Source organism: Syngnathus scovelli, chromosome 17, assembly GCF_024217435.2.
Source record: "Syngnathus scovelli strain Florida chromosome 17, RoL_Ssco_1.2, whole genome shotgun sequence".
NCBI lineage: Eukaryota > Metazoa > Chordata > Actinopteri > Syngnathiformes > Syngnathidae > Syngnathus > Syngnathus scovelli.
This window is the reverse complement of record NC_090863.1, coordinates 3705921-3733360: the sequence shown is the minus strand read 5'-3', so window position 1 is coordinate 3733360 and position 27440 is coordinate 3705921. Positions and strand designations below refer to the sequence as shown.

General features: G+C 45.4%; 5 protein-coding genes and 1 non-coding gene across 16 annotated transcripts in view; 3 read left to right on the top strand and 3 right to left on the bottom strand.

Moving 5' to 3' along the window:
• The window catches only part of LOC125984560 (dynein axonemal heavy chain 8-like), a 29094-nt gene extending 24352 nt beyond the window's left edge, over positions 1-4742 (bottom strand). The window contains exons 1-12 of the mRNA XM_049746537.2: positions 4294-4742; positions 3973-4040; positions 3765-3896; positions 3447-3531; positions 3226-3368; positions 2792-2969; positions 2549-2709; positions 1898-2074; positions 615-728; positions 424-531; positions 247-345; positions 19-165 (exon numbers count right to left, since the gene is read on the bottom strand). Coding sequence (XP_049602494.1) covers positions 19-165; positions 247-345; positions 424-531; positions 615-728; positions 1898-2074; positions 2549-2709; positions 2792-2969; positions 3226-3368; positions 3447-3531; positions 3765-3896; positions 3973-3987 — 1359 coding nt within the window. The 5' untranslated portion in view covers positions 3988-4040; positions 4294-4742. The remainder of the gene's footprint in view (positions 1-18; positions 166-246; positions 346-423; positions 532-614; positions 729-1897; positions 2075-2548; positions 2710-2791; positions 2970-3225; positions 3369-3446; positions 3532-3764; positions 3897-3972; positions 4041-4293) is intronic.
• Positions 4743-5404: 662 nt separating this feature from the next.
• LOC125984541 (calreticulin) lies at positions 5405-8612 on the top strand. The gene is made up of 9 exons (XM_049746496.2): positions 5405-5606; positions 5847-5948; positions 6203-6406; positions 6494-6588; positions 6683-6892; positions 7044-7157; positions 7474-7617; positions 7688-7780; positions 7854-8612. Exons 1-9 carry the CDS (start codon positions 5510-5512, stop codon positions 8043-8045), a joined length of 1251 nt encoding a protein of 416 aa, XP_049602453.1. The 5' UTR covers positions 5405-5509; the 3' UTR covers positions 8046-8612.
• Positions 8613-9056: 444 nt separating this feature from the next.
• On the bottom strand, positions 9057-9128 carry trnap-agg (transfer RNA proline (anticodon AGG)). Its single transcript has one exon. It is a non-coding gene; the product is annotated as a tRNA-Pro (tRNA).
• A 435-nt stretch (positions 9129-9563) lies between these two features.
• Positions 9564-20307, top strand: gigyf2 (GRB10 interacting GYF protein 2). Of its 7 annotated transcripts, none has more exons than XM_049746446.1 (29): positions 9564-9644; positions 11044-11094; positions 11241-11409; positions 11567-11662; positions 12074-12173; positions 12380-12485; positions 12633-12673; positions 12766-12798; positions 12864-12992; positions 13144-13349; positions 13432-13579; positions 13914-14144; positions 14238-14398; positions 14647-14803; positions 14896-15062; positions 15171-15265; positions 15415-15543; positions 15612-15742; positions 15818-15918; positions 15999-16199; positions 16283-16441; positions 16561-16812; positions 16981-17103; positions 18177-18413; positions 18529-18728; positions 18819-18970; positions 19053-19255; positions 19462-19636; positions 19718-20307. In XM_049746446.1, the coding sequence occupies exons 2-29, from the start codon at positions 11057-11059 to the stop codon at positions 19783-19785; spliced, it is 4008 nt and encodes a 1335-aa protein (XP_049602403.1). In that variant the 5' UTR covers positions 9564-9644; positions 11044-11056; the 3' UTR covers positions 19786-20307. The 7 variants fall into 7 exon arrangements, with proteins under 7 accessions (XP_049602403.1, XP_049602408.1, XP_049602406.1 ...); XM_049746451.1 differs by having other exon boundaries at positions 9587-9705; positions 12891-12992; positions 16059-16199; XM_049746449.1 differs by having other exon boundaries at positions 9587-9705; positions 12891-12992.
• Positions 20308-20457: 150 nt separating this feature from the next.
• snorc (secondary ossification center associated regulator of chondrocyte maturation) lies at positions 20458-24521 on the top strand. Of its 2 annotated transcripts, XM_049746536.2 has the most exons (4): positions 20458-20855; positions 20948-21100; positions 22656-22829; positions 22932-24521. In XM_049746536.2, exons 2-4 carry the CDS (start codon positions 21034-21036, stop codon positions 23039-23041), a joined length of 351 nt encoding a protein of 116 aa, XP_049602493.1. In that variant the 5' UTR covers positions 20458-20855; positions 20948-21033; the 3' UTR covers positions 23042-24521. The 2 variants fall into 2 exon arrangements, with proteins under 2 accessions (XP_049602493.1, XP_049602492.1); XM_049746535.2 differs by having other exon boundaries at positions 20458-21100.
• LOC125984550 (integral membrane protein 2C) lies at positions 23399-27375 on the bottom strand. Of its 4 annotated transcripts, none has more exons than XM_049746517.1 (7): positions 27199-27375; positions 25478-25621; positions 25322-25402; positions 25033-25203; positions 24826-24936; positions 24529-24718; positions 23399-24338 (listed from the first exon to the last, which is right to left on the bottom strand). In XM_049746517.1, the coding sequence occupies exons 1-7, from the start codon at positions 27235-27237 to the stop codon at positions 24268-24270; spliced, it is 807 nt and encodes a 268-aa protein (XP_049602474.1). In that variant the 5' UTR covers positions 27238-27375; the 3' UTR covers positions 23399-24267. The 4 variants fall into 4 exon arrangements, with proteins under 4 accessions (XP_049602474.1, XP_049602473.1, XP_049602475.1 ...); XM_049746516.2 differs by having other exon boundaries at positions 27172-27374; XM_049746518.2 differs by having other exon boundaries at positions 24568-24718; positions 27172-27369.
• Positions 27376-27440: the final 65 nt, after the last annotated feature.

The following is a 27440-nucleotide window of genomic DNA, read 5'->3' as shown; positions in this document are numbered from 1 at the left end:
ATGAAAGCGGAATCGTACATGTTCGAGACGCTTGCAGAAGACCTCAAACTTCCTCAACACGTGCATCTCTGAGAAACCAAAGGGCCTCTGTCCTAGCATTTCTTTTGATTTTTCCTGTGTATTCTTCAAGCAAGACTCGTACTCCCGATACAAACCAAGGCACTCCTATCAAAAGATCAATTCAGCAAAAGTCAAATACTTCCTGTATATCCCACTCCTCATAACTGGCATGGTTGTCTCCCTTACCTGTATTTTCATCACAACATTTTTCCCATCTTGGTCCCATATTGCTGTGCCGTTATTGGAAATGTATCGCCTGCATGCTATGATCATCTGGTTTGTGACCTGATTTGCATATCATATGGGATTAATCCTTGTCAGCATATTCTGTTATGTGTGTGTAGCCCACTTGGATTGACTCACTTTGATGAAGATGGAGGATATCTTTTCACTGGTGTGGTAGTACCGCGACACCGTGTGGATTATCTGAACCGCGTTAATGATGTTCTGCACATTTTTCACAATGGTGGCCTGACAGGTACAATATGACACTGTTTTAGACGGCAAACCATTCCAAAAGCTACCTAATGATTAAAATCAATGAGAGAACATACCGGGTCGCTGGTATAAAGAGGCTGGCAAACCTTCGCCAGCGTGTCCAGGAACTTGACATTGTCCTTGGCCTCGTTGAAGTTGTCTGTCACCCTGGACTCCAGCATCGGCCACACCTAACCAAGACAACATAATGCAAATAATCAGACCGTTAATTTAATCCAGTGCCACTTTGTTCTCTTCCTGGAGTGCAGGAGGCAGTATCATAAATTGGATCATACTTTTTTGCGAGCAAGTCAAAGCAAAAAAACTTGGTGGAGCGACGGCATGGACTGCAGCTTCAATAACTCATCGGGTCACTCGTAATCATTATAATTTTAATATTTGTTGGAATAATTTTAAGTGAAGCTTTGGCCTGCCAGACCTCGAGGCCTCGCCTTTACGAGTTTATCTTTCCTTTTATCTAGGTTCTTCCTTTTTAGTGATAGGGATGTCTTTTGATCCCTGTCAGCCATTTGTATCCTTCCTGTCCTTATGTTGTCTGTGTTTGTTCCCGTAAGAGGCCTTCACTAACAATGAGCAGGGCTTATTTGCATAGGTGACATGTTCTTTGTTTGATTCACAGGAACTTCATTCCTTTTCATTTAGCGGTAGGTTTGGTTCATAGATTGTAGTTTATCAGACTTGTTTTTCTTTGTTAAGGGTTACGTACAGTTAGAAGTAGTTGCATAAAAGTTATCCCATATTTACTCAATGTTTGTTTAAGGAACTGCATACCAGTTACCTCACGTTTGCTTAATGTGTGTTGAAGTGTTTAGGACAAGTTACTTATTATTATTGTGTGTTAATTTACCAAGTAGATAAAGTTAGCAATGGTCTAGTTGCATTTGTTCCACAGCAAAGCGGCAATCAACGTGCTTCAAGGTATTTGATCATAGTCGAGGACGAGTCAGCCAACTGTGAGGGAAGACGGCTGGGGACGGCCTCTGCGGGGGGTCACGAGCCAACAACGAAGTGCTAATTCACACCACACTACATTCTTTTGCTAATCAGCGTCGCTACAGACACAATCCTCCCTCCCTTAGTGTAGCAACGCCTCTGTAACCAGGGCAACCATAACATTAAAAAGAGGGGCACGTGGAATAAGGACTCAGAACTGATGGAGGTTGTAACTGAGATTGCTTTCTCTATCGTTCTCCTCGCGAGTAAACCTGTTCTGGTTGTCTTCCCCTCTTCATTCCAGCGAGTGATTTAATGTCTAATCGTATTTACACCCAACAATATTGATATGAAATCTGAATTTATAAAACAATATTTCTGACCGTGACCAATGGAGCATCCATACCTTCAGTGCTTTCGAGCGGTTAAGTCTGAGCACGGTTATGACGGCCTTGCATTTTGTGCTGTTGATGTGATTGAGGATGGAGTTGAACTTCAAGAGCGTTTGCCTCCAGTAATCCAGCTCGCTCAGCGGCCCCTCCGTCACAAGACCTTGCTTCAGCGCTTGAGTCGCCAACAGGACCTGCTCATTGCAGACAAACCGTACGGCGTTTTCCACACTGAGACCTTTTCTTCGTATAGAGCAGTGGTTCTTAACCTGGGTTGGATGGAACCCTAGGGGTTCGGTGAGTCGGTCTCAGGGGTTCGGCAGAGCCTCCACTGTGAAGGTCCCAACACACCTGATTTATTGTGTAAATTCATGACGGCACATATCTGAACTGGTCTCGCAAAGGCAACAGCAGAAGTCACAGATTTTACAGGTATGTACAATAATTTGTTTTGAGTTCATGCATTGTGTTGGTTATGTTCTTTGAACAAGGTGATGTTCATGCATGGCTCATTTTGTGCACCAGTAATAAACACTGATGTCTTGAATTTGAAAAAAAAAAAAATTTCACTTAAGAGGGGTTTCGGTGAATGCGCATATGAAATTGGTGGGGGTCGGTACCTCCAATAAGGTCAAGAACCACTGGTATAGAGTTTCTTTTGACCCTACCTGGTCAATTTGCTTTGTCCACTTTATCAGGAGATCCTCCATATGTGTAACCATGTCACTGTCGGTTGCTGCTAAGGTCATATCTTGCAAGGATGCCAGTTTACTGAAGTCAATGTTCTTGGTTTCTGCCAATTTAACATTCTGGTAGCTCATCTGGATCACTGGAGTGGAAACAAGTCCAATCATTACGGCAAATATAGAATGCAGGACTATTTAAGTCATGCCATTAGATGGGAACCTTACCATCTAAGCCCAAAAGGATGTTCTTGAAGATATGCTCAAAGTTTGGCTTAATCTTGCCTCTCTGCTGTGTCCTGTCAACTTTTAGCAGTGCTTGGAAACCGGGCAGAAGGTTTTTGAAGCTGTTCTGGATGGCTTTATAGAAGCCATAGCGGGCATCAAACATGGAAAAATAGGTCTCCTGGAGAGTGGAAATAATATGGAGAAATGATTTGCTTGCCAATTCATTTATGTAAAAAGAAGCCAGAACAGGTAGCGCCATTGTATGTGATTATGATTAATATTCTTATAAATTGAGTTGTATTTTTTTGCTGCTGTTCATTCTATAAATATAACACTCCTGTGGAAGGCCAGAAGGAATTTAGTTAGCCAACCTATTCATATGCAAATGCAACATAGCACTCTGTTGCTTTTATAAATGTGTTTGAATTTCCTACCTGATGTATGTTGTCTTCCGTCACAGCGACATCCACTCGGACCCGAGTGAAGGAGCAATATATGCCCGTGAGGCGCTTCTTTGATAAATTGGCGTGGACGAGTCGCAGTGCTTTTCGGGGCCCAGGAATTGCACGGCCACATTCTGAGGTGAGAAACCATATTAGTTCTCATGAAATTAATGCAAATGAACAAATGGTCAATTTTCAAGGATGTTTCTTACCTGGCCCAGGATGTTTTGTCACTTGATACACAAAGGCAAGTTTCGAGCTTCCATTAATGGCAAAGAAATTATCAAAAGGATCCAGCTATAAGGAAAGACAGCAAAAAGACAAACTTATCATACCAAGATAAAAAATAAGTAAACTTCACATCGTACAACTACTTAAGTGATTAAAGGGACAATTTTTCTGTCTGCAGTGGAAAATTGTTTTTATTTCAACAGCTCACAAGAAAGCGTCATGTGTGCATTCCTTGGATTTATCCCCACTTTTTGTAACTTTTTTTGTGACTTTTGTGTTGTATGTACATATATCCTCACCGAGTAGTCCAGAATGAACTGCTCCACTGCTGTCGGAGTCAAGCGCAGCCTGAGGGCCAGCATGTTGATCACATAGTGATGTGTAGGGCCCAATTGCTCCTTTCGCAGCTTCCTCGCATTCTTGTGGTCATCCTGAGGATAAAAACCATCCCGTTAAATGTTTGCGTAATGGTGTGGTCCTATTTGCACCGTTTGGTATTTCACTGACATCATGGGCCTCCATCACTTAGAGCTCCAGCAGAGTTGTCACTTTGAAGGTAGAAACTCCTCCAGTTTCTGCTTGGATTATTAAAAAGGATTAATAATAATTAGCCACTCATAATTACTAGACACGTGATATTTGACTTAAACTCAAGACAAAGTGCTACATCTTAACACAACAATAAAATATAATATTATATTTAAACTAAACTATGAGAGCTCCCTTTACATCAATATAAATCAGACAACAACAAAATACCTTAATAAAATTTTACAATTACAAAATAGCATTTGAAAAGAAATTGATGATATATAATTAAGTGATCACCTGGAGCATGTTAAGCTAACGCTCGGTATGCTAATTCTGCTGTGCCCAAAAAAATTGGAAATGGCTCGTTTTTCCAGAGAGCGCATTTGAGTAAAATCTGCGTGTAAGACAATGAAAGAAAAAGTGTTTTTGTTTCGAAGTTTGACCCTATGTCTTTCAGCATTTCGTCATTGTACTTGCTTCTTACGTCGTTCTTTTTTTCGGTTTGGAATGTTCCAGTTTTGACGTGTACGTTGCACGTGCGCGTACTTTGTTGTTGTTGTTTAGGAAAGCGTGTAATTGTGTGTCGTAACTACGTCATAAATCACACGTCATACTTGCGTCGTGCTGAACTAAAAACGCTTCGATTGTATTTTACAATTTGCCAATAAATACATATAGTATTTTTTTTAAATCCACGTCGGTGTTATTTGGTTTATTCCCATTCTTGGCGCTGGAATCTTGTGGTGCGTTCAATGACACCAGGAAATGAATTTCTTTTGCTGTACACATTTATTGGTGCCGGTTACAAATGTAAAAGGTCAATTAAAATACAATAGAATTATTTTTAACCATTATTGGCTACACTATAGTTGACCTTTCATCACAACTGTACAGCTTGTTATGTATGGAGATCAGTATTCACCACAATATAATTTCTACGTAAAGTTTTGTGTTTTCTTTTTTGTAAAACTAACGTTAATGTATTTTTAGGGTGTTTTAAGGGCTTGTCACCTAATTTTAACAGTCGAGCCTGGTCAAATCTGAGTAGAAATGTTCCTACTTTCTACTACATATGATATAGCATCGGTCCACTGGGGCCCTTTTACTTTACATTTACAATGGCATTTTTGTAATAACAAAACCACGTTCATAGTGTGTGATGTTGTTACACATATTTTAAACTTACCTTTGTTACAAGAAAGCGCAAAATTTAAACATGATAATAGAGCCAACATGATTGAGCCATGTTGAGGCTGGAATTTACGACCTCTATCGGTTGACTGACGTACAGCGTGAGAGCATGTCAAAGAAATAGCAGATCCTGGATCAGTCCCCAGAAGCATCCTCGGTTTCGTGGTTCACTGTGATTGGTCCAGCCAGGCCGTGTGCTCGTCCTATGGCGTGCGGACATCTGTTAGCTTGAGCTGCTTCTGGTAAGACACTCCACTCCAGTGTGAAGTCTCTCCGAAAAGACTCTCGAGAAGGGCACCAAGTCTGAGAGGAAAGAAAGAAGATGGGCAAAATGCAACTTTTGGCTGCAATTACGGCGCTTTTAGTAGCCTATTGCGTACAAGCCAAGGTGTACCTTCGGGAAGAGTTCTTGGATGGCGGTAAGGTTAAAGCAAAACCGAAAGTTAATGTCACGCTATTAAATGTCAAATTAGCTTATAGCTCCTTTTTTTTTAATTTGACAGTGTTTTTAATACCTGCTAAAACTTCCAAATGTGTTTCCACCCTGGTTGCTAAAAAGGCCTCATCGCCTCTTAAAATTGGTGTAAGAGATTTGAAGGCGTGTTCTCGTGTAAACTGAGGTCATTAATCCCCCCGATTTTGATTTGTTTGTTGAGCAGATGAATGGAGAAGTCGCTGGGTGGACTCCAAACACAAATCTGACTACGGCAAATGGAAACTGACGGCTGGCGAATTCTATGGCGACGCCGAGAAGGACAAAGGTGAGCAAATGGTTGAACAAGGAAGAAAGCAAAACTAAACTTGTTCATAGACTAAGAGGAAATAAAGTGTATTAAAGCATCAACAAAATGCAATTATTTCTCAGTTTATTCATCAGGTATTTCGGACCGAATAGGAAAAAAAATCTATTTGATGATAAATGATGTTGGTGGGCTTTGCCATTAAGGGCATTGACCTAATGCACAGGTCAATGGTTTGATGAATGCTGTGACGTCATATTGTCCTATGTTTTTAGGTCTCCAGACAAGCCAGGATGCTCGTTTCTACGCATCCTCCATCCGATTTGAGCCGTTCAGTAACGAAGGCAAGAGTTTGGTCATTCAGTTCACCGTCAAACACGAGCAGAAGATTGACTGCGGCGGCGGCTACGTCAAGGTCTTCCCGGCGGACATGGAACAGACCGCCATGCACGGGGAGTCCACATACTACATCATGTTTGGTAAGTTACAGCCCCGCCACCCCCCAGCTTTGAGTTTAGGTGAACCACTTGCGAGCTGTAATGATTGTGATCATTTGCTTCGCACAGGCCCGGACATTTGTGGCTATAGCACCAAAAAGGTCCATGTCATTTTCAATTATAAGGGCCAGAATCACCTCATCAAGAAGGAAATCAAGTGCATGGTAATTTATTCATATATATTTCAGAAGCTGACTTCCAAATCCCATAAATATAGATTTCTCATCGAATTTTAACCCTTGTTCTTTTTTTTTTCAGGACGATGAACTCACCCACCTGTACACGCTGATCCTAAAGCCCGACCAGACCTACGAAGTGAAGATCGACAACAAGAAGGTGGAGTCGGGCAGCCTGGAAGAGGACTGGGACTTCCTGCCCCCAAAGAAGATCAAGGACCCTGAAGCCAAGAAGCCAGAGGACTGGGATGACCGCGCCAAGATCGACGATCCCGACGACACCAAGCCCGAGGTGAGAAAGAAAAGTAATATTTTAGCATTAACTGTGTGAAAATGATAAATTACAATAAACTGAAACTATTTACCTTTGGATGACACCATAACTTAAATACCAAGAAGTGCCCAGATTACCAGTTGATCTTGGAAATACCTTCACTCTTCAGGACTGGGACAAGCCTGAAAACATCCCTGACCCTGATGCCAAAAAGCCAGATGACTGGGACGAAGACATGGATGGAGAATGGGAGCCTCCCATGATCCCCAACCCAGAATACAAGGTAGGTGATTAAAAACTGATTTTTTTTTTACCCAATCTTGCAAATTTTTACTACAATTAAAACAGCTCTCAGGTGTCTGAAATACTCCAAGGATCTGCAATTCTAGCCAATACTGCTGTCAATTTTCATTGCATGTATATGCCACAAGATGACAGCAGAGCACTGCTTTTATAACAGACAGATGCTCTAAAGTAACTCATGTCAAGATTTGTGCTTCCAACAAAACTCACTGCAGCAATTCCTAGTTCATTTCAGGCTGTCGAGATCCTACTCTCGTCAATTTCCCATGTGCCCCTAATTTTACCCTTTGTTGCAGGGAGACTGGAAACCCAAGCAGATGGACAATCCCAACTACAAAGGAGTCTGGGTGCACCCTGAGATTGACAATCCTGACTACAGCCCTGACGCGACCATCTACAAGTTTGACAACATCGGTGTGATTGGTCTTGACCTTTGGCAGGTAGATGAGACTAAACATTGTCATGCTAATGTCACATTGACAGCAAACTGAAGCTCAATTTTGCGCACAGGTCAAATCCGGCACCATCTTTGACAACTTCCTGATCACTGATGACGTAAAGGAAGCCGAGGACATCGGGAATGAGACATGGGGTGTCACAAAGGTATTAAGCGTATTCTCATGGAATTTCAATTTGCAAGATAATCGTCCTAATTTTGTCCGACGTTTTTTTACAGGAACCCGAGCGTAAAATGAAAGAGGAACAAGATGATGTGAAACGCAAGGAAGAGGAGGAGAAAAACAAAGAGCAGGATGCCCACGGCGAGGATGAAGACGGGGAAGACGAGGATGATAATGACGATGAGGACGAGGATGATGAGAATGAGAATGAGGATGAAGATGATGAAAAGCCCAAAGATGAGCTTTGAGAAGGTCTGCTTTGCAGAAAGAGAAAAAACTGTGTACATTCCGGGGATTTCGTGGCTGCTGTGCATCCTCACCCTAAAAAAATAAAATGTCAACAAGGGAGGATAGCTTCACTTTGGCCATTATGTCAACATTGCATCTCCTAACAACTGGCTCGATGCACAATTGCAATCCTGTTTTTCTTAAACTTCATCTTCTTAGAGAAAGGAGCTGTCATTTCGCCTTCCCATTTGGGTCGGAGTGAAGGCTTAACATGCAGCATCATTCATATTTAAGCGGTAACATGTCTTTTGCTGTGGAAAACAATTAAATGTGTACCATTCAAATCACCTACAATAATCAAGGATGCAATTGTACTGTTTACATACCACTCATCTTATAGCGCAAATAAGAATTGCCCGAATACAATGCCTTCAAATGATGTGAAATCACCTGTCTACGTTTTAATTCTAGTGTGATCAAAGCAGTCTGGTGAACAGACCTCTCGACCCTTTTCTGGTGTGAATAGAGCAAGGGTGTGCTCGTTTCTATTGGTCAAAATAAATGATTATACAAAAGTTTTTATAAAACGTGTATAAGTGATTTTTTTCCAGGTGGCTTGAATTTACAAAAATTATGGTTTTGAAATTGAATCAGAATGTGGTGCTCTGTGTACAAAACGCGCAGTCCATGGTGGTCTCGCGAGAGGAATCTCGTCTTGGTCCGACTCCTGGCCAACACAACTTTTATTATCCATTATTTTTTCCCTCCATTTATGTACTTGCTAAAGCGACAGCTGCATGCAAGAAATGACGCGTGACAACTGTTAATTCAGAAGATTATTACCAGTGCATCTCAGTAGATTTACATGAGACAGTAATTCTATGATAACTAGTACAATTAGCAATGTTCAATTTATCACGTATTTTGCACTCGTCACGGCTGAAGTTCACTATTTAGCACAAAACCGAAGCGGCTGTATTGCGTCAGAAACTGCAAACAGTTTTTGGGAGAGAAAAAAAGAAAAAGACGTTGGGCTCGTCCGGGATTTGAACCCGGGACCTCTCGCACCCTAAGCGAGAATCATACCCCTAGACCAACGAGCCGCCTGGCCATCGAGCGAATTCATGCGTACAAGACTACAAGAATTGGTCATATCCCATTGGTAGGTTAAATAACTATGCCCTTTTCGCCAGTAATTCATTTTTGTTTCATCCGTTTCATCACACGCGGTAGAAGTTGCTGTATCGTATCAAATGAGGCGTCACAGTCCACACGCGTGTAATAGTCAGCACAGTTTCTTTTCACGCCATGTACGGGTTTTAACTATAAGTCATGTGACTCTCCTCCTCTCCATCTTGTGGCAGAGAGGGAGGGGCGCGTATAGACGGATCCCACTGGCCATCTCAATAGGGCGAAGACAAGACACGCCCTCCATCTTTGTAGGGGTCATATTTCATGAGCTAGCCTATAGGGTGTGTCTTGCTCGGATTCTACAGCCAATCACATTGAAGCAGGGCGTGTCGTGTCGCGTAATCGAGTGGGACTCAGAATAACGCGGAGGGGAGGGGTGAGCGAGAGAGCGACACCAAGGAAAAGACAGAGAGCGAGCCGGAGAGAGGGTGAGAGAGAGCTAGCGCTTACACTCGAATTCAAAACCTTACGCTGTCACGTCAAGCAGAGGTAAGACAGCCCAAATTAAACGCCCTACCATCACGAGGCTGCTGAAAGTAAAGTGCCACGTCGTAAAGCCAACATCGAGCCAACCCAGGTTGCTTTTCAGCGGTACTGTAGGGAAGTTTCCTCCGTGTTTACTCCGGGAGGCCTCCGTCCAAAAAAAGCTAGTGAGCTAACCTGTTAGCATGCTAGCCACAAGTGCTTGGGCTTTTCGAGGATTAACTCGTGCCGCGGTACCAATATCGCGATTATTATTGTTCGGATCGTCGGTATATGACAACATGTCCAGGCGGATGAGCGTGTGGCTACGTGTGTTTTGATCACCGCAACTGCTCGAATCTCCCTCGCTGTGATTTAATGCTATGTGCACTTGGTCAACTGCAGTTAGCTTTTAGCACGGCGGCTAATGCAAGAGTTAGCTGTGGTGAGGCATCAAAGTGTCTGCCAAAAACATGCAATTACTCGCATTGTCATCGAAATAATTCACCGTAACCCATCGGGGGGGGGGGGGGGGGGTCTACCATAGTCATGCTTTAAGCATTCATCCACACACGAATGAAATATCTTGATGGACTTGAGGAATTATATGAACTATTCGTGAAGTAATATCAGCGTAACCAGCCTGACCCGAACCCCTGCACCGAGTGGCTTTTATTTATGACTCAATGGGACCAATTTGTCGGTATATAACATGTCACACTTAAGATCCGAGCAACTTTGCTGTCATCAGGCGGCCATTCATGGTGTTAGCGTAGCATTTCTTTAAGTGTGTGCAACCATGACTGGACTGCGGGTGTGTCCACATAACCCCCTCCCCAAAAAAACTGTCGTCGCCGTGCCCACCCGGGTTATCTCCAACGTTTTTCACCTTTTCATACCCATTACATTATGTAGCATCTTACACGTGGCTTATCTTGGTTTCCCATATGGCGAGTGGGATGGCCCCCCTTTCCATTTGAGACTCATTTAGCATGCCTTCAATGTGACACTCCAAATTACGACTTGACGATCTAACCTGTATTGATCACCTTCAGGCTTCTACTTGAAGTCAAGACCCATGTCAATTACAGGTGCTTGACAGTCACCCACACCGCAAGAGCTAAAATAGCTTGCACATTGAAATTGTACACGTGTGTGGGTGGGTGTTTGTGTGTGTGTTGGGGGGGGGGCGTTCTGTCACAAGCGCCTGGGACATATCAAATCAGCTGATAGTCTCTTTCCAAATGAAACAAAGTTTGGTTGTGTGAGGCTCACCAGTCCCCGTTCTTCATAAAAAAAGACAAAAATCTTGCTGAACAGTGACAAGTGTGTGATTGATTCATTGTCCCTTTTGTACATTTTTAGACCTTCAAGGAACATGGCCGAGACCCAGACACTTAACTTTGGACCAGAATGGTATAGTAGTACATTTGTTTGTGAAAGTAATTTTCAATGGTCCCCCCCCCCCCCCCATTTACTAGTGCAACCTCTCCAGGCATGCTCAGACGTGCCACCTCCAGCTTTTCATTCAGCAATTCACTAAACCTTTTGGCTCCACGCAGGCTCCGTGCCCTTTCTGGAGGTGCAAGCAGTGGCGGCGGTGGCGGAGGAAGCAGCAGCAACAACGCCGTTAGCTCGCCACCTCTCTCGCCTGTATTGCCAAAGTACAAGCTTGCAGACTATCGTTACGGAAGAGAGGAAATGTTAGCACTTTATGTCAAAGACAACAAGGTAAACATGACACTCAGCAGATGCCCCCATTTGGTGTACGCTTTGCAGACAGACCCACCTGCCAGAGGTGAAAATATTGAGAGCAACAAGATGCCGTGGGGATCACTTTGCGTAACCTCGAGTGTTTTATGTTGATGTGTGTGTTGTCTTCTGCTAGATCCCTATAGACTTGCATGATAAGGAGTTCCTGCCCATATTGCAAGAGGAACCTTTCCCGCCTCTGGCACTTGTTTCTTTTACAGAGGAAGAACAGGTAGGGCTGCTTGATGCCTGTCCTAAAATGTCTGTTCTCAACAACCCAAAAAGACAAATTTACTCTCATCATCATCACTCACAATCTCAAGCTCACAATTTACTCCATGCTGACGTCGTTCTATTTGGCCACTCGAACCATTTCCAGTTTTGTTGTGTGTTCCATGCTGAAAAAGCAACTACTGTATTGTTTGCTGTCAGGCATATCGAAGCATCCTTTATTACCGCCTCTTTTGGCTCCAAATTTGTCCTTTAGAGCATGTACACAGCACATGCCCCTATTAGTTACCAGCTGAGAGTTTGTCAGTTTGTCAATGTCGCCAGCATTTCATTAATTTGGACACGGACATTCCTTACAAGTCAATTGAAGAAAAAAAAAATTGTTCCCTCCCCCTTCTGTTTGTGTTCGCAGAGAAATTTTTCCTTGTCTGTAAACAGCGCTGCCGTATTCCGACGAGGAAGCGGCGCAGTAGTGAGTGCGCCTCGAGGCCGAAGTACCTCAAGGGGTAGAGGTAAACGCTTCATAATTTCCTTCGAGTTTCCTTCAACGTGACTTTAAAAGTGATGTCTATGCCTTTTAAAAAGAGCCGCAACAACTGCGAATAGTTGGAATGCCTTTGAGGGCTCCCACCAATCCGGGCGCTCCAATTCGGTCGCTCTCTCTTTCTGTCTTTGACATCGAATATTGGTTGTGTTCTGAGTCTCTGGTTGTTTTCAGGTCGAGGAAGAGGAGACGGAGGGTTTTACCAAAGAAGTTTTGATGATGTGGAAGGTTTTGGCCGTGGGGGCAGGGAGATGCATCGCTCCCAGAGCTGGGAGGAAAGGTACTGATGCATCCATTTGTGCGTTCAAGTTTCCACAAAACCTACAGACAGTTATGCAAATAACAAACCACAAATGCACTGTTTGTGTATTTCCTTGGGGACTTATTTACTCTTTTTGGGTTGTGTGTTTTTTTTTTCTCCCATCAGGGGCGATAGAAGATTTGAAAAGCCAGGCCGGAAAGACGCGGGTTAGTGTCGCAATAGCTTGTTCAAATAATCCATTTGTTCGTCGGTGGTGGCAAACGCTGGCTTATTTCCCTCTTTCTTTATTCCCATACAGATGTGGCGCCAGGACATTTCCAGCTGAATCACGGTAAGTTTGTTCAGTCACTCCGTGTCGAATGGAAACGATAAAAGCCGACTTGCTTCACCTCTAAGCAGCTTCCCCAATGACGAATTTCGCAGTGCGAAACAACTACGAGGATGCCGGGCTGGGCCTGTCGAGGAAACACGACTTCACGCGCTCAGAGAGCGAGAATTGGCGTACCTCTCGTGACGATCAGAACGGTGAGGATAATCGGGGGGGGAGGTTTTTTGATTGGGACGGTGAGCAGGGACCACGCTGACTTGCAGCAGTCTATTTGACCTACTTTTAAAATGTTAGTGTGTTCACCTTCATTTGGAAGACATTCAATGTGTTTGTTTTCATTTGCCTTAGATGTACCTCGGAGCGCGGCGTGGCATCCGGAGCAGCGGCGCCGCATTCCGTTTGACTCGCGAGAAGACGAACGCACCTACAGGAGGCAGCGTTCGGGCAGCGGCAGCTTGGACGACGACAGGGACGCTCTGCCCGAGTGGTGCCTGGAGGACGCGGACGAAGAGGCGGGCACCTTCGACTCGTCGGGGGCCTTTCTCTCACTCAAGGCAAGCGGAGAGGCATTTCTGTCAACGGATCTTCTTTACGTGAGTTTTGTGCGACGAGCGTGACCTTCTGTTGGCTTCTCAGAAAGCCTCCAAAGAGCCCATCCTGGAGGAGGCCGAGTTGGATTTTAAACCCTTGGAAGAGTGTGAGGAGGCCCTAGAGGAGGAAGACAGTCAGCCCAAGGAGACCAAAGAAACAGAAATAGAAGCCAAGCAAAATTCTGACCGAAAAGGTTTGAAGCCTTTTAAAATTCAGGCCCTGTCATTGTCACGCTAAATTGAATCGGCATGCAACTGAAACATGCCAAGCAGCAGCAGAGCAACATTTTCACAGGTAACTGCCGCAAGACAATTAGTTCCATGAGCATCGGCGAAAGGAAAATGAAAACGTTTGAGTGAAACACTCCTGGCCCACTTATTCAGCCAAGCAAGAGCTCCTTAAAAGCCCATTACTGTGCCCGGCGCAGCTTGAGAACCGACCTTCTTTTTGTTTGGGATCAATCGCAGCGCTGAGGAACATAACAAGAACAAGTGCTCCAGTTGACACAATGTCATCTCTACTCTTAGTATTCACGGGGGTGAGCATAATGTCAGAGGAGACCCCACCTGTTCCCCCGCCCGCCGTTGGGACAATCCCCGAGGCCCAGTCTGCGTCGCCCGGCCACCTCAACCTGACGGAGGAACCCGAAAGGCAACCCCCCTTGGAGCGACCGCCAGAACCCTGCAAAGTTGCTCAGCACGTCCCGTTGTCCAACAGCATGTCGCTACCCAACTCGCGGATTTCCGCCACCCTCACAGGTCATTTTTCTTCTTTGGGTGGACCGTAAAGAACCGTGGGAAAAGAAAATCCGAGTAGCAACCACACAGTATTTGTCTGTTCCTTCCTCACAGAAGTTCGCATGCAGTCGTCCAGCATGCAGACGCCCGCAGAAGTGCTCGTGGCTATGAACAATCCCCTGCCCTTTTCTTCAAGTGTGTTAGCCCCAATTTCCAGGCCTGCCGCCGTGTCACATGACACGGATGAAGACGAGGGTTTGAAGCACTTTGAACAGGTAACTCCTTCGTTTTAGCCTGTCCCCGTGACTTGCTATGTAACAAGCCACAATACGCCGCAGTCTGTTCTTCAGCAGCAGTAATGAAGTCATCATTATTGTAAAAACACAATATAACCCTCAGTTGTCTGTATCGTTATTTTGATGTGTGGGCTCTCAGCTTGAGTAGAAACCGACACAGCAAGTCACTTTTTTAGTACGTCTAAACTGCGGCACACCATCTGCTTTCTCCACACGTCTACCCCCAGGAGGCAGAGAAAATGGTGGCTTACCTCCAGGACGGCGTGGCGGACGATGACAGACTGGCTGCCAAAGCCCCCGAAAAACCCAAAGCTGCAGGCCTGCCGCTCACTCACAAGACCGCACTCAAGTGGTTTTACAAAGACCCTCAAGGGGAGATACAGGGTAAGACAGATGAAGGAAGTTACAAGAAAAATGTTAGGGGAACCTCCGTGAGGCTGCTTGGAACATACCCGATCTTGCGGTTTTGTCTTCAGGTCCGTTCAACAACCAGGAGATGGCCGAATGGTTCCAGGCGGGTTACTTCACCATGTCTCTCCTGGTGAAAAGAGGCTGCGATGACATCTTTCAGGCCTTGGGGGAGATGATGAAGATTTGGGGGAGAGTCCCTTTCACGCCGGGCCCCGCGCCTCCACCCCTGCAGGTACCTCTTCACAAGTGAAATCTGAATTTGTGAGCAACATGTTCAAAGGAAGGAAAATGACAACTCAACGATCCAATCACACCTTTGTGTCCAATGATGCCGTTGCAGGGTGACGCCGACCAAGAAAGGTTGAAGCGGCAGCAGGAGCTCACTGCGCTCAACCTTTACCAGTTGCAGCAGCTTCAATATCAATACCTCTTGAGGTGAGTTGATTGAGCAGAAAACCCACCAGTCGAGAGACATACACTCTCCAGCGTGTCCCAAGTCATCCCCGGAGTCTCCTGCCGGTGGGAACACCTCACCGGGGAGCTTTGTATTAAAAGGGTGCAATGTCTTTGTTGTATCCTTTTAGGCAGCAGTATGCTCAGGCCCTGGCCCAGCAGAAGGCGGCGGTGCTGAGCTCGGCTCCTCTTCAACAGCAGCAGCAACACCAACAGCAGCTCAACACGCTTCAGCAGCAATACCAAGCTCTCAAGATAAGGTCCGCACAGGTTTTTCACTCCCGAGAGCTTAGACTGTACCACAATTATCTATTGTTTACCTTTGCAGAACATCGGAGAGCCTTCTACCTCCTGTTACACGGTCCCTATCTGTACCCGACTCCGGTTCTGTATGGGAAATGCAGAATCCGTCCTCACAGGCTTCTTGCACACCAAACCTCCCCACAGCCACGTCAAGCAGTAAGTCAACCTCACCAAAGTATGAAAGTGGGTTGTCATATTTAATTGTGCTGTTTTTTTTCCTGTTCTCAACAGCATGGGATGGTAGCAGTGTGTGGGACTTGCCTATAGACTCCGTGGCGAAGGCGCCGACCATCGAGCAGATGCAGCAGTTGGAGAAATCAAAGGCTGCAAAGGTAATTTGCATTCCTACAGTAAGCAAGAAAACTTTGGAAAAATTTTTGGTGTTTTTTTTTTTTCCCTCAATTGGTGAAAGTCCCAACCGGGGTTCAATTACTGCGGTCGAACTTTGAAACCACACTCTCTAAAACATCAGTTGGAACTGGAGAGGCGCGAAGCTGAACTGAGAGCCAAAAGAGAAGAAGAAGAGAGGAAACGACTGGAGGAGGCTCTGCGGGCTCGTCAAGAGGAGGAGCGTAAGCGCCTGGAGGAGGAGGAGCTGGCGAGACAAAAACAGGTTGAGTGGTTTTCTCCAATCAAATTTCCTGTAAAACATTTGGTGGGGATGCTGGTAAGACTAACAATAATGAACATCTATAGGAGGACGCTCTAAGACGACAGAGAGAACAGGAGGAGGCGCAACGGAGAAAAAAGGAGCAAGAAGAGAGACTAGCGCAGGAGGAAGCCCTGCGAAGACTTGAGGAGAGGAGAAGAGAGGAGGAGGAGAGGAAGAAAAGGGAGGACTTCCTTCGCAAACAGGTCAAGCCAGCCACTGGCCGGGTTGAACCTTTCAGTGTTTCCCAAGAAAAAAAAAAAAGAGACAGGCCTTTTATCATTTATTTATTTATTCCAAGCGGGAATTTTCCTCACGCATACAGGAGGAGGAGCGCAGAAAACAAGAGGAGCTGGAGGCATTAAGGAGGCGCGAGGAGGAGAAGCGAGCAGAGGAGGAGGCTGCAGCGGCAGCAGCGGCGGCAGCAGCGGCGGCTGCCCTTGCTCAGCAACAGCAGGAGGAGCAAAAGCGGAGGGAGCAGGAGGCGCAGAGACAGCAGGAGCTGCAGAGACAGAGGCAGCAGCAGCAGGAGGCTCTCAGAAGACTGCAACAGCAGCAGCAGCTTGCACAAATGAAGGTGAAACGACAAACTCGAGCACCCACAACCTGATTAAGTAGCAAAGATTGCCAGGTCATTTTTGAAACGGCTATCTCAGGAAAGTTGAAAACACAATTTGACTCTTGTTGCTCAATAGGCTGAATGATAAAAGTGTTGAGTTCCACCAACACTCTTCCCCGTTTCTAGCTTCCGTTGTCATCCAAGTGGGGTCATCAGTCCGCCAACGCCAGCAACAAGAATCAGAACACCCTGTCACTGGCCGAGATCCAGAAACTGGAAGAGGAGCGGGAAAGACAGGCACTAGAAGAGGTAAAATGATGCTGCTCACCAGGCCTTTTATTTACCGTATTTGCCGGTGTACAGGTCGACTCGGTGTATAAGTCGACCCCCTAAAATTCGACGGAAATTTACGATTTTATGATATATCCTTTGTATAAGTCGAGCTCAATTGTTGCATTATATTAAACTTCAAAATTCAATATGCGAAATTTATTGACGAAATGTGTTCAAATTCCGGGAGGCCGTGCGCATGCGGCTGTTTATAAGCACCGCGGAGGAGATCGCGGAGCCTCATTCGACTTCCAGCGGCCGGCGAGCTCGCGCACGCCGCCCGGCACCAACGGGAGGCCGGAAATAGCTCCAAGCCGAGCGGATCGGCACTTTATAAGCACCGCGGAGGAGATCGCGGAGCCTCATTCGACTTCCAGCGGCCGGCGAGCTCGCCCACCCGCCCGGCACATCCGGGAGGCCGTGCGCATGCGCCAAGTGGCCGAAAATAGCCCCCGCCGAGCGGATCGGCTGTTTATAAGCACCGCGGAGGAGATCGCGGAGCCTCATTCGACTTCCAGCGGCCGGCGAGCTCGCGCACCCGCCCGGCACATCCGGGAGGCCGTGCGCACGCGCCAAGTGGCCGAAAATAGCCCCCGCCGAGCGGATCGGCTGTTTATAAGCACCGCGGAGGAGATCGCTGAGCCTCATTCGACTTCCAGCGGGCCGCGCACTCGCGCACGCCGCCCGGCACATCCGGGAGGCCGTGCGCACGCGCCGAGTGGCCGAAAATAGCCCCCGCCGAGCGGATCGGCTGTTTATAAGCACCGCGGAGGAGATCGCTGAGCCTCATTCGACTTCCAGCGGGCCGCGCACTCGCGCACGCCGCCCGGTTCAAAGTTTCTAAGTGCAACGCACAATGAGATGCATGAGAAACGGCCTTGGTCACCATCACATTTGAAGCGATGAATACGAAGTTAAATTTTATGACTCGGTGTATAAGTCGAGGTCGATTTTTTTCGGTCGATTTTGGATCGAAAAAGGTCGACCAATACACCGGCAAATACGGTATTTTCTTTTTTCAAATCATATTTTTGCGCCTCCCACACTTGTAGCAGCAGCGTCAGCAGCAGGAGCTCCTGAAGCTGCAGCAGCACCAGGCCCTGCAGCAGGCCCAGCAGGCCCAGGCCAAGCTGTCGGGGTGGGGGCACGCCGCTAAGCAGCCCCCAGTGACCAAGTCTCTGCTGGAGATTCAGAGGGAGGAAGCGCAGCAGATGAAACAGAAGAAGGCGCCCCAACAGCAGCAACAGAATCACATCTTGGCCCAGCCGACCCGGCCGCAGAACAAAACTGTATGTAGACGGACAGGAGGGAGCGCACTTACTGGCTGCTCGTAAATTCAATGAGCCAATTTATTCAGGGTCAGAATGGCGTTTATTTTATTGAAGTGTCTCTCGTTCTCGTCAGACATCTCTGAGCAACTCCGTATGGGGTTCCGTGAACATCACCCCTTGCTCAAACTGGGCGGCGGACTCCAGCAGCATCTGGGGGGACACCCACAACTCCAACATGGGCTTCTGGGACGAAGCTGTGAAGGAGGCAGTCCAGCAGCCCCCGCCCACCAAGAAAGGAAATGCGCAGAAAAACAAGGGCAATGCCAATCTCAGGTAAGGCTCCAAGCTGCCTTCTGAGGAAAGGAAAGTCAAATGGACTTTGATCTTATTTTGTGTCTTCCATATTTGTTTGGCCACGTGAAGTAATTTTACGAGTGGACGAGCCAACAAGAAGGTGGAGGAGGAAGAGAAGCTGCTCAGGTTATTCCAAGGGGTCAATAAGAGCCAGCAGGACGGCTTCATGCAGTGGTGCGAGCGCACTCTCCACAGCCTCAACACAGCCAACAATCTGGACGGTAAATAGGCGCGCAAAAACGCCCGGCGCCCTGACACAACCGTCCCCCTCGAATTCACGTTTGCGCCGCCCGCCCGCCACAGTTCCCACGTTTGCGTCGTTCCTCAAAGAAGTGGACTCACCGTACGAGGTGCACGACTACGTCAAGGCCTACCTGGGGGACACTCCCGAGGCCAAGGACTTTGCCAAGCAGTTCCTGGAGCGTCGTGCCAAACAGAACGCTAATCAGCAAAAAACGTCGCCGCCGCCGCAGCAGAAGCAAGGGCAAGCCCTGAAACAGCAGCAGGTAGGGATAGAAATCGGATCGAATCCAAATATACAGCGCTTGACAAGTTGAGTTGCAATATCACCAAGCACCACTAGATTGCAGACCTGTTTGAGGTTCACATATTGATACACATACCTCAGTATTAGAATGTCATTATAATATTGAGTTTTATAAATGTGAGTTTGTTTTCCTCTGGAAATGTCTTCACCTTGGTTCCCGTGAAGGATTCTGTGTGGGGAGGAACGGGATCATCAACGCTCTACCTGGGCAACCACACAAGTGGTCAGCACAAGCAACATCATCAACAGCCGCCGCCGCCGCAGCAGCGCTTTGAGACGGTCACCTCAGGGAAGAAGAAAAAGAAGCAGAAAATGGTCCGTGCGGATCCCAGCCTTCTAGGTGAGCCCCGTCCCGGCCTATGGCAGCTTTTCCCAGCCTCCAAAATATCTGAGCTGTCTGTTTTGCTTTCTTTGCCATCAGGTTTTTCTGTTAACGCATCGTCCGAGAGACTGAACATGGGCGAGATTGAGACTGTGGAGGATTTTTAAGGGAATGCAGCCGAGTAAAACACCCACTGACTGACTCGAACCCCAACCCTCCCTCAACCGCAGCTGCCAACTTAATGTCACCGTTTTCTTTCACAGCCCTTTTCTGGCAACATCAATCCAAAACGTAGCAAAGGGCTCCTCGGATGCTGTGGGTTTGATTTTATTCTATCAGCCGCAGTTGGCAGAATCTTCCAATTGGACCTTCTTCTCTAAAGTGTTGGTGGGGAAAATGAGAGATGATATCCATTTCTTCTATTTATTGAATACGAATTGTCCCACCCCCCACCCCCACTCAACACATTCTGCCCTCCCTCTTTTTTTTTTCCCCCTGCCCCACCCAATGATGCTAGTTACTGGTGGATTAAGATGGCAGAGTTGAGCCCAAGGATCGGTGCCTACTTTATGTCCTGTTTTAAGGACATGTTCCAAGTCCCAAGTAGTTATCTATTTCTTGTAAAATACTAGGCTGTTTAAAAAAATAAACTTTCAACTTGCATCTCTATGATAATATATGGAAAATGATCTGCTGGAGTGGTACTTTTTATTATGGCTTTGTTGTGAAATCTGATGTTCTCTTAATGTTGTCGTTGTATTAACCCCTTTTTCCCTTTTTGCTGTCTTGAGTGTGAGTTAAAATGGAGTTAAAGGAGGTGCAATCAATATTCATAGAAATCTTTGGAAGCTGGTCCTTCGACTTGAGCTGTGGAAAGACTTCAAAAAGGACATTATCTAGTACAATAATTATTCCTGGAGGATTTCTAAGTATGTTAAAGGTTGTTTTAAAACGACTCAGATTGCTCCATTACACTGGTCAACACCAAATTTCAATATGAAATTCAAATTTATATTGATATGGACATGCAGTGTTTCAGTTACAATACAAAACTCAGGCCAAACGACTGGTCAGACATTCCACAAGTGGCGGAAAAAGAAAGCCAAATAGTCGTCATCGGAAGTGATCTGCTTAAGCGTCATGTTTACCTCGCACCCGCTTGTGTGGTCGGAGGAGCTTGGAGTAGGTGGGCACTACCGAGATGCACTCACAAAGTCGCCACTGTGCTGACAGTTGGGTACGCACCTAGTCCCGCCCTTGACCCCCCCCCCCCACCCCCTCAAAAAAAAAAAAAAAAAAAATCCTAAACTGTTCTTCTTTCACCCATAGGCCTACCCTTTAGAAGCCTCCACCTTGGCCCCTCAGATCCTCTCCTGCACTTCTTGTGATCACGACAGATTGAGGACTTAGTCGTCATGGTCCGCAGCAGCACCTGCAGAGTCATAGTACTCCTTGGCATCTTGGCGGTCTTCGGACACTCAGGTAATAAAAGAAAAAAAAAAAAAGCTCTCCTGTGCATGCTTTGGTATTTCATCCAGTTAATAATCGGCATGGAATTAAATCTTCTCGTTTATTTTAGACAGCATAGTGTTATAGTGGTTTGAACGTTTGCTCTGCAACCAAGAGGTTCAGGGTTTGAGTCTTGCATGAATTTTCAGCAGCTACTCAGCTTCGAGAGGTCTGCTCTGATTTCCTGCAAACAAATTCAAGCAGATGCTTTTCAAAAACTCGATTTCTGAAGGGCCTTCAGCACATAGAACCTCCAAATGCTGCAAATTCATAAACTTTTGACTTGAAATTTTCTATTTTTGTTTCTTTTAAATAACTTCCCCAAAGGCTATGTATTAGAGCACAAACGGTGGAGCAACACATGTAGACAGATAATACAACGATGCTCTCAAGAATGTTTGTTACAAGAATGTTTGTTACAAGTATGGTTACGGAACAAATACCACGGAACCAGATTTACATTGCGCTACCTACCATGTAGCGCTTTTATTCCCCCCCCCCCACCCCACTCACGGAACCAAATGTCCATGTTCTTGTTTGTTGCCCTCTCTGGTCAGATCAGCCTTTAGCAAACGGCGCCATCAACAAGTTTGTTTGACAAACAGAACCTGGCCGCTGTCTGGTTCGGGCCGGACCGGTTGTTACCGGCGGTGGACCCGGCAAGCACAAGCCGCCTTTTGTACATGGGCCTTGAACGCTTCATTGATGGCGCTTCTGGCCTGGGGCCCGCGCCTCCAAAAGCCTCCCGTCCTGCTGCGGGGACAGGAAGTTTCTGGGTCAACACAACACAAATACTCACCAAACTCAAAAGACACCGCTTGGCTTCCATTTCTGCTGGACAACCACCGGTGGCAAAGTATGCAGGGTATAAAAAGTCTACACACCCCGGTGCAATTGCGGGAACTAAAGAAGTGGCTCCAATATTTTTTTTTCAGTTTTTTTTTTTCACAATTTCACAAAGTGTTTGTGCGTGGTTGGGTTCCCAACAGGGATCAAAAAACAGTACAGAAAGAACTAAAGCAAAAAATGGAGTGAAGAAGTCACAGACAGGCCCAGCGTCAGCATATTTAGATGGTTTTATTGACTCAATGTGCACGGGCATGGATTGGTTTGTGTTTGTGTACTCAGCTGGTTTATATAGTTGACTATATATGAACATTTTCCACGGGCCATCTGCCTTCTACAACAGAACAGCAATGTGGAGGTGTGCCTAATAGAGCGTCCAGAGTGGACACAGATGGCTTTCATGTTGACGAGCCTCTTCATCGGCTCCTCTGTGATAATCACGCAGACTGAAGGAGCTTTTCTGCCAGTCCAGGAGGTTCCTTGGAACGTTGCAGGAAGGAAAAAACAACATGTCAGGAGGCCACCTGAAGCCCAAACGGACAAAATGTTGCCTCCTAACAAAGACTTGCTTATACTGCCGCTCCGGAGCCGTTGGGGGCACACAGCTCTTCACGGACGTCTGAAACGAACCGATGATCATTTCACTTTACTCACCTTGAAATCACTTTTTTCTCTTTTGCAGAGACTGTCGCCGACCCGCCTAGGGACTACCAAGACATCGTGTCTGGAGAGCTCCCAGCAGATGTATCGCCTGTCGGCACCACCACGAGGGAGCCCCTTCATCACATGACCGAGCCAGCCTTCACCTTCGACTACGAGGACGCAACGCAAGGCCTTGCCGTGGACGAAAACGAAGGTAAGAAAGTGGCGTTTAGAAAAACAGTGGATAAATTGTGTGTGCCCTCAAGGCCTGGTGGCTTCTGGGTGTGGTCATGTGACATGATAAATTTGTGTGTAGGCGTCCTGGGACCAGGTGCCATCACTGCCATTGTCATCGCAGTCTTCCTCGGAGCGTCTGTCCTTCTGGCGCTCATTGTCATCACGCTCAGAAAATTCACAGCCTCCTAGAATGTGTTTGGACGTGTGTGTTGTGTGCGCCTGTCTGTGTGTGTTCTGTAAAATATGTGTATTAATAGATTTAAAAAATTTTTTTTTTTTAGGGCACACATATCAGTCCTTATTTTGGAAGACTGGCGCCCATGCGCAAATAGGCATAACTTCATTTTAGTGCCAACGCCTCCGTTAACATTCAATTCCACAAGCGCGCCACTTTTCAAAGTACTCCATTTTCACCAAAATAGGCTGTGGAAAAAAAAATATATATATTTTTTACTTGTCCTCCTACCCTTACGAGTCACCTTATAAACCTTTGCCACTTGCAAAACCACCTCAAGTCCCGAATAACCATTAAAAAATCGAGATAGCTAAAAGTTAAATCGTTTATTGAAGCAGCAAAATATTAAGTACAGTAAAATACAAAAATATGTCATCAACGGAAACAATAATTTCTTTTTAAAAGTGGTTACAATTACGTGTAAATAACAACAGACAAGTCATTTCAGTTATCTACAGTCAAATCCTCTTTGATAACATTTTAGAATAGTAATAGTACAAACTTCACATCGGTTCCTCTGAAGCTTTAAAGCTCTGTTGCTTACAGTCCAAAGCCATTTCACTAAACAAAATCCAAATATACACGACTGAACACTATTAAACATGGAAAACATTTTTCTTCATATATTGCTCGGTAACAATCAAAGGTCATTTACTATACACCAAGTCTGAGGTATGTTTTTTTGGGTGAAATACTTAACACTGGTCCACAAATTTGGATTCGTTTGTAATCATGCAAGTAAACTTTTTACAGTGATACCAAATTTGTCCTTGTTTTCATATAATATTTAATATATACTATTTCATCATATTTATAAATTAGTTCAAGCAAATTCACACAAATATAAAATCTCTCAAAAACCTGATACGCCAGGAAACAAAGTAGCAGTTAATAACAATTAGGCCAAACAAAACCATCAGATTAAAATTTGCCATTGACAAATGTCAATTCAGAAAATTTACAAATCAAAATCAAATTTGCTGGTTCTCTATGCAAGCTTCTTAGCTGAATTTGAGCAAGAGGCACCCTGGACTGGTCGCTAGCCAGTCACCATCAAGACAAACGGGCATCCACGTTGCCGCTGTCAATGAAATGTATAAGAAATCAAATTGCCAAAGGTTAAAGTGCATTTTAGAATCAAACTTGAAGAGGTGGTGGCCGGGCCGGGCTGTTGTGTTCTTTAGTTGCAGATATTGGTTTCCACAAAGTAGCGGTTCTCCAAGTGCCTAATCAGTAGGCAGTTGTTGGTGGCTAGAAAAAAACACAACACAATGTTAAAGACTTCTTCATAAAAAAGGCCTCAACCTAAAATTGCTTTTGATACATTTTGCTCTATTTTTGCAATGTGTATTTGAACTTGTTTAAATGTGACCACATGGGAATATCAAATGGGAATCATTTGCTCCAGCCCAATAAAAGTTCTTTATGATACTACTCATACTTTCTTGCTTTGAGGCACTTTCGTAGTTGCCCGACTCACTGTCCACGTCGCCCTTGGGAACCATTTCGAAGGTGGTCAAGTTGCGGCACATCCCTTGAATGGGTCCACCCAGATCCTTGTGGTCGTGCAGCTGGCGGGTCACCTGCATCACCTCTTGGATTTTGTAATTATCTGCCAGGTACATCTCCCTCTGTGCACACCCCATAAAAAGAAAAACTGAATGATGTCATGTAAACAAGATCAGTAATTCCAAGCATTTTTTAGCACCCAGTTGTGCGTGATCTGGTGTACTCTCACCTTGGTGAAGGTCAGCACATCCCAAAGGTTCCGTGGAGCTTTGACCAGGTTGGTGTTCAGCGAGGTCACATAGCACTTATGCTGTTTTTTGGCATAATATGCCGTCTTGAGCTGTCGATACATTTTCATGGAGGTCAGAACTGAATACGAATATTTGGCCAGTGAGCTTGTGCTCACAAATGTCCAAAACAAAAGTTGGGGCCTTACATTTGCAAAGTCGTGGATAATGCTGACGGGCTCCTCACGTCCAGCTCGAAACAAGTCTATTCTGATGTACTGGTTGTCGCCTTCCAGGTAGATACCCACGGCCATGACCAGCGCCATTCGGTTCTGATGCCAGTTGAGCACAACGTTGCATTTGAACACGTCGGTCGCTTGCTGAAAAACACACAAACACGCCTGAGTTAGCACATGGCACCTTCCGCCAATATGCACACTTTCTCGGAGGTGATGACAGAATGGATGGAACGAAAAGACAGACGGTATTTAAGATTACATTGATGTCTTGGTCGAGATCTTTTGGCCCGGGCACCTGTCGATTGAAAGATGAATTGCTGTTTGCAGACGTGTCATGCAGCTGGATGGGCGGTAAAAACAAGGAGCCATGTTAGACCACACGTCACACACGGACATGGACAGATAGGCCTACTACCTCTGCAGGGAAGAAGTGGCGGTAGGTGTAAATGGAGCCCAGCAGCATTCCAAGGAAGATGACCAGTCCGGAAAACATGATGACACACAAGCGGACAGGAAAATACCTCTTGATCTGAGCTTGATTAGACTCCTGGTCCGTTTCCTGGCACACAGACAAAAAAAAAAAAAACACAGCTGTTGCAGTAGTTTGGCCTTTGGGTGCAGTTTTTAAAGAGCGCTTATGTAATGGCCATGTAGTAATTTCGTTGTCTGGTGTTGTGACAATGACAAAATAAAAATGGAAGCGTGGACGGTAGTGCGCCGTGTATGACGGCAACCACAACACAGTCAGGTGTTTTGGGAACGTTGGGGTTGGCGCCCCTAAACCTTAACCCCCATTATCCCTTCCCCTAAAACCTGCCGAAAAGGTGTTAACTTGTGTTCACCCAATTAGCATCTGTTGTGAATTTTAGTCACTAATCTAGTCAGGAAGCAGCACTCGACAAGTCCTGACGTGCAAATCGCGTCGCCGAGTTGTGAGTCAGCCCGAGAGATCTGACAGAAGACCGGGCGGCGCTGATGCTCGCCCACAATCTCACAAGCAATCGTCTGCCAATGCCATACTACCGTCGCCATGGCAATGAGCGGAAGTGGGAGCATCAGGAGGCTCTGACGGTTTTGGCTGAGGCCTATTCTGAGACGCCCGCGTCCATATGGGACGACGTGGGATTCCCGGAGCTTGCTTATTTTTATGATCTGATGCGCCTTGACGTCACGCGGGACTGACAGACCGATTCTTGTGTGTAATAATGTGTGGAATACTCAATGGACTTTAATATGGCTGGCAAGTGAAAGGCTCATTTTACACTTGACATCATTTGAGCGCCACTAAACATGAGGTACACTTGCACAATCCACTCAGCTAATAAAAGACTTTATAAGGAATGAATAAAAAAAAACACATTATTAAAGTAATAATTAGCATTTTCTGCTTACAATATTATGACCATTTTATTATAATATAAAAACTACTCATACAAAAAAAAAACATCTATTTCTGCTAATATATTTATTAATAATTGATTCCATGACAGAATTTAAGGAAATACCTGAAAAATCTTCACACATTCTTGTACATATATAGTAAATTCATTTTGGAGAATACACAAACACACACTGACCGGATTCAAAATATTTTTAATGGCCACTGAACTAAATTACTAACTAGATAAAACCATCACCATCATCACAAAGTGTACCAAAAAATCATTATAAAACTAATTGCACCAAACAACAGGAGTAATTAATGCTCATAATAAAAATCATCATGTAGTCACCACAGATCATCAAAACTTAACGTATCTAGTGTATATTTATTCAAATAAATACTGGATCACAGAATAAAAACAGTTAAAAATAATGCATATTTACTTTTTTAATTGATAACTCGTACAAAACATACAATTCACAAGGCACACACAAACGCCAAAAAATTCCTTGATCATCATCTTAAAATTAATAATTCATCACTCATTGCCCTGTGAAAATGAACACGAGTCCGGCTCAGGTACCCTTATTATTGGCATAGTTGTTATTAGTCGGAGCAGTATTGTCACTTATTTTAAGTATTGGAAGAATTAACTTTACAGTAAAATGCAACATGATAATAAAAAATCCTTTTCATCATCATCCAAAATAAAAGGTGCAACTTACATCTATGTAGGTTTCGTCTTTGTCTACCTTGTCAGCCGAAGCCTGGCGGAAGGATATCCTCACCATTTTGGATCTTCTGTTTTGGTCGAATGGGGTCTCCTTTCGGGGTACTCTCGCTCAGCTTGCTGGCATTTCTGGTCCGGTTCAACTTTTATACCCACTAGCGGAGACACCGTGACGTCACTAGCACATCTCCAGTGACGACCACAGCCGAGTGTGGGTACCAAGGAACAGCCGTCCCAGAACATTCAAAATAAGAGGATACGTCT

What these genes read in the sequence shown, in the direction of transcription:
- gigyf2 (XM_049746446.1), top strand. Translation starts at nt 11,057, where the DNA reads ATGGCCGAGACCCAGACACTTAACTTTGGACCAGAATG. An exon ending in CAATATCAATACCTCTTGAG is followed by an intron (nt 15,266 to 15,414) that starts GTGAGTTGATTG and finishes GTATCCTTTTAG; the next exon opens with GCAGCAGTATGCTCAGGCCC. An exon ending in AAAGACAGGCACTAGAAGAG is followed by an intron (nt 17,104 to 18,176) that starts GTAAAATGATGC and finishes CCACACTTGTAG; the next exon opens with CAGCAGCGTCAGCAGCAGGA.
- snorc (XM_049746536.2), top strand. Translation starts at nt 21,034, where the DNA reads ATGGTCCGCAGCAGCACCTGCAGAGTCATAGTACTCCTTGGCATCTTG. An exon ending in GGCGGTCTTCGGACACTCAG is followed by an intron (nt 21,101 to 22,655) that starts GTAATAAAAGAA and finishes TCTCTTTTGCAG; the next exon opens with AGACTGTCGCCGACCCGCCT. An exon ending in TGCCGTGGACGAAAACGAAG is followed by an intron (nt 22,830 to 22,931) that starts GTAAGAAAGTGG and finishes ATTTGTGTGTAG; the next exon opens with GCGTCCTGGGACCAGGTGCC.
- LOC125984541 (XM_049746496.2), top strand. Translation starts at nt 5,510, where the DNA reads ATGGGCAAAATGCAACTTTTGGCTGCAATTACGGCGCTTTTAGTAGCC. An exon ending in TCCCCAACCCAGAATACAAG is followed by an intron (nt 7,158 to 7,473) that starts GTAGGTGATTAA and finishes CCTTTGTTGCAG; the next exon opens with GGAGACTGGAAACCCAAGCA. An exon ending in AGACATGGGGTGTCACAAAG is followed by an intron (nt 7,781 to 7,853) that starts GTATTAAGCGTA and finishes GTTTTTTTACAG; the next exon opens with GAACCCGAGCGTAAAATGAA.
- LOC125984550 (XM_049746516.2), bottom strand. Translation starts at nt 27,237, where the DNA reads ATGGTGAGGATATCCTTCCGCCAGGCTTCGGCTGACAAGGTAGACAAA. An exon ending in AAGACGAAACCTACATAGAT is followed by an intron (nt 25,622 to 27,171) that starts GTAAGTTGCACC and finishes TCTGTGTGCCAG; the next exon opens with GAAACGGACCAGGAGTCTAA. An exon ending in GCCACTTCTTCCCTGCAGAG is followed by an intron (nt 25,403 to 25,477) that starts GTAGTAGGCCTA and finishes CCGCCCATCCAG; the next exon opens with CTGCATGACACGTCTGCAAA.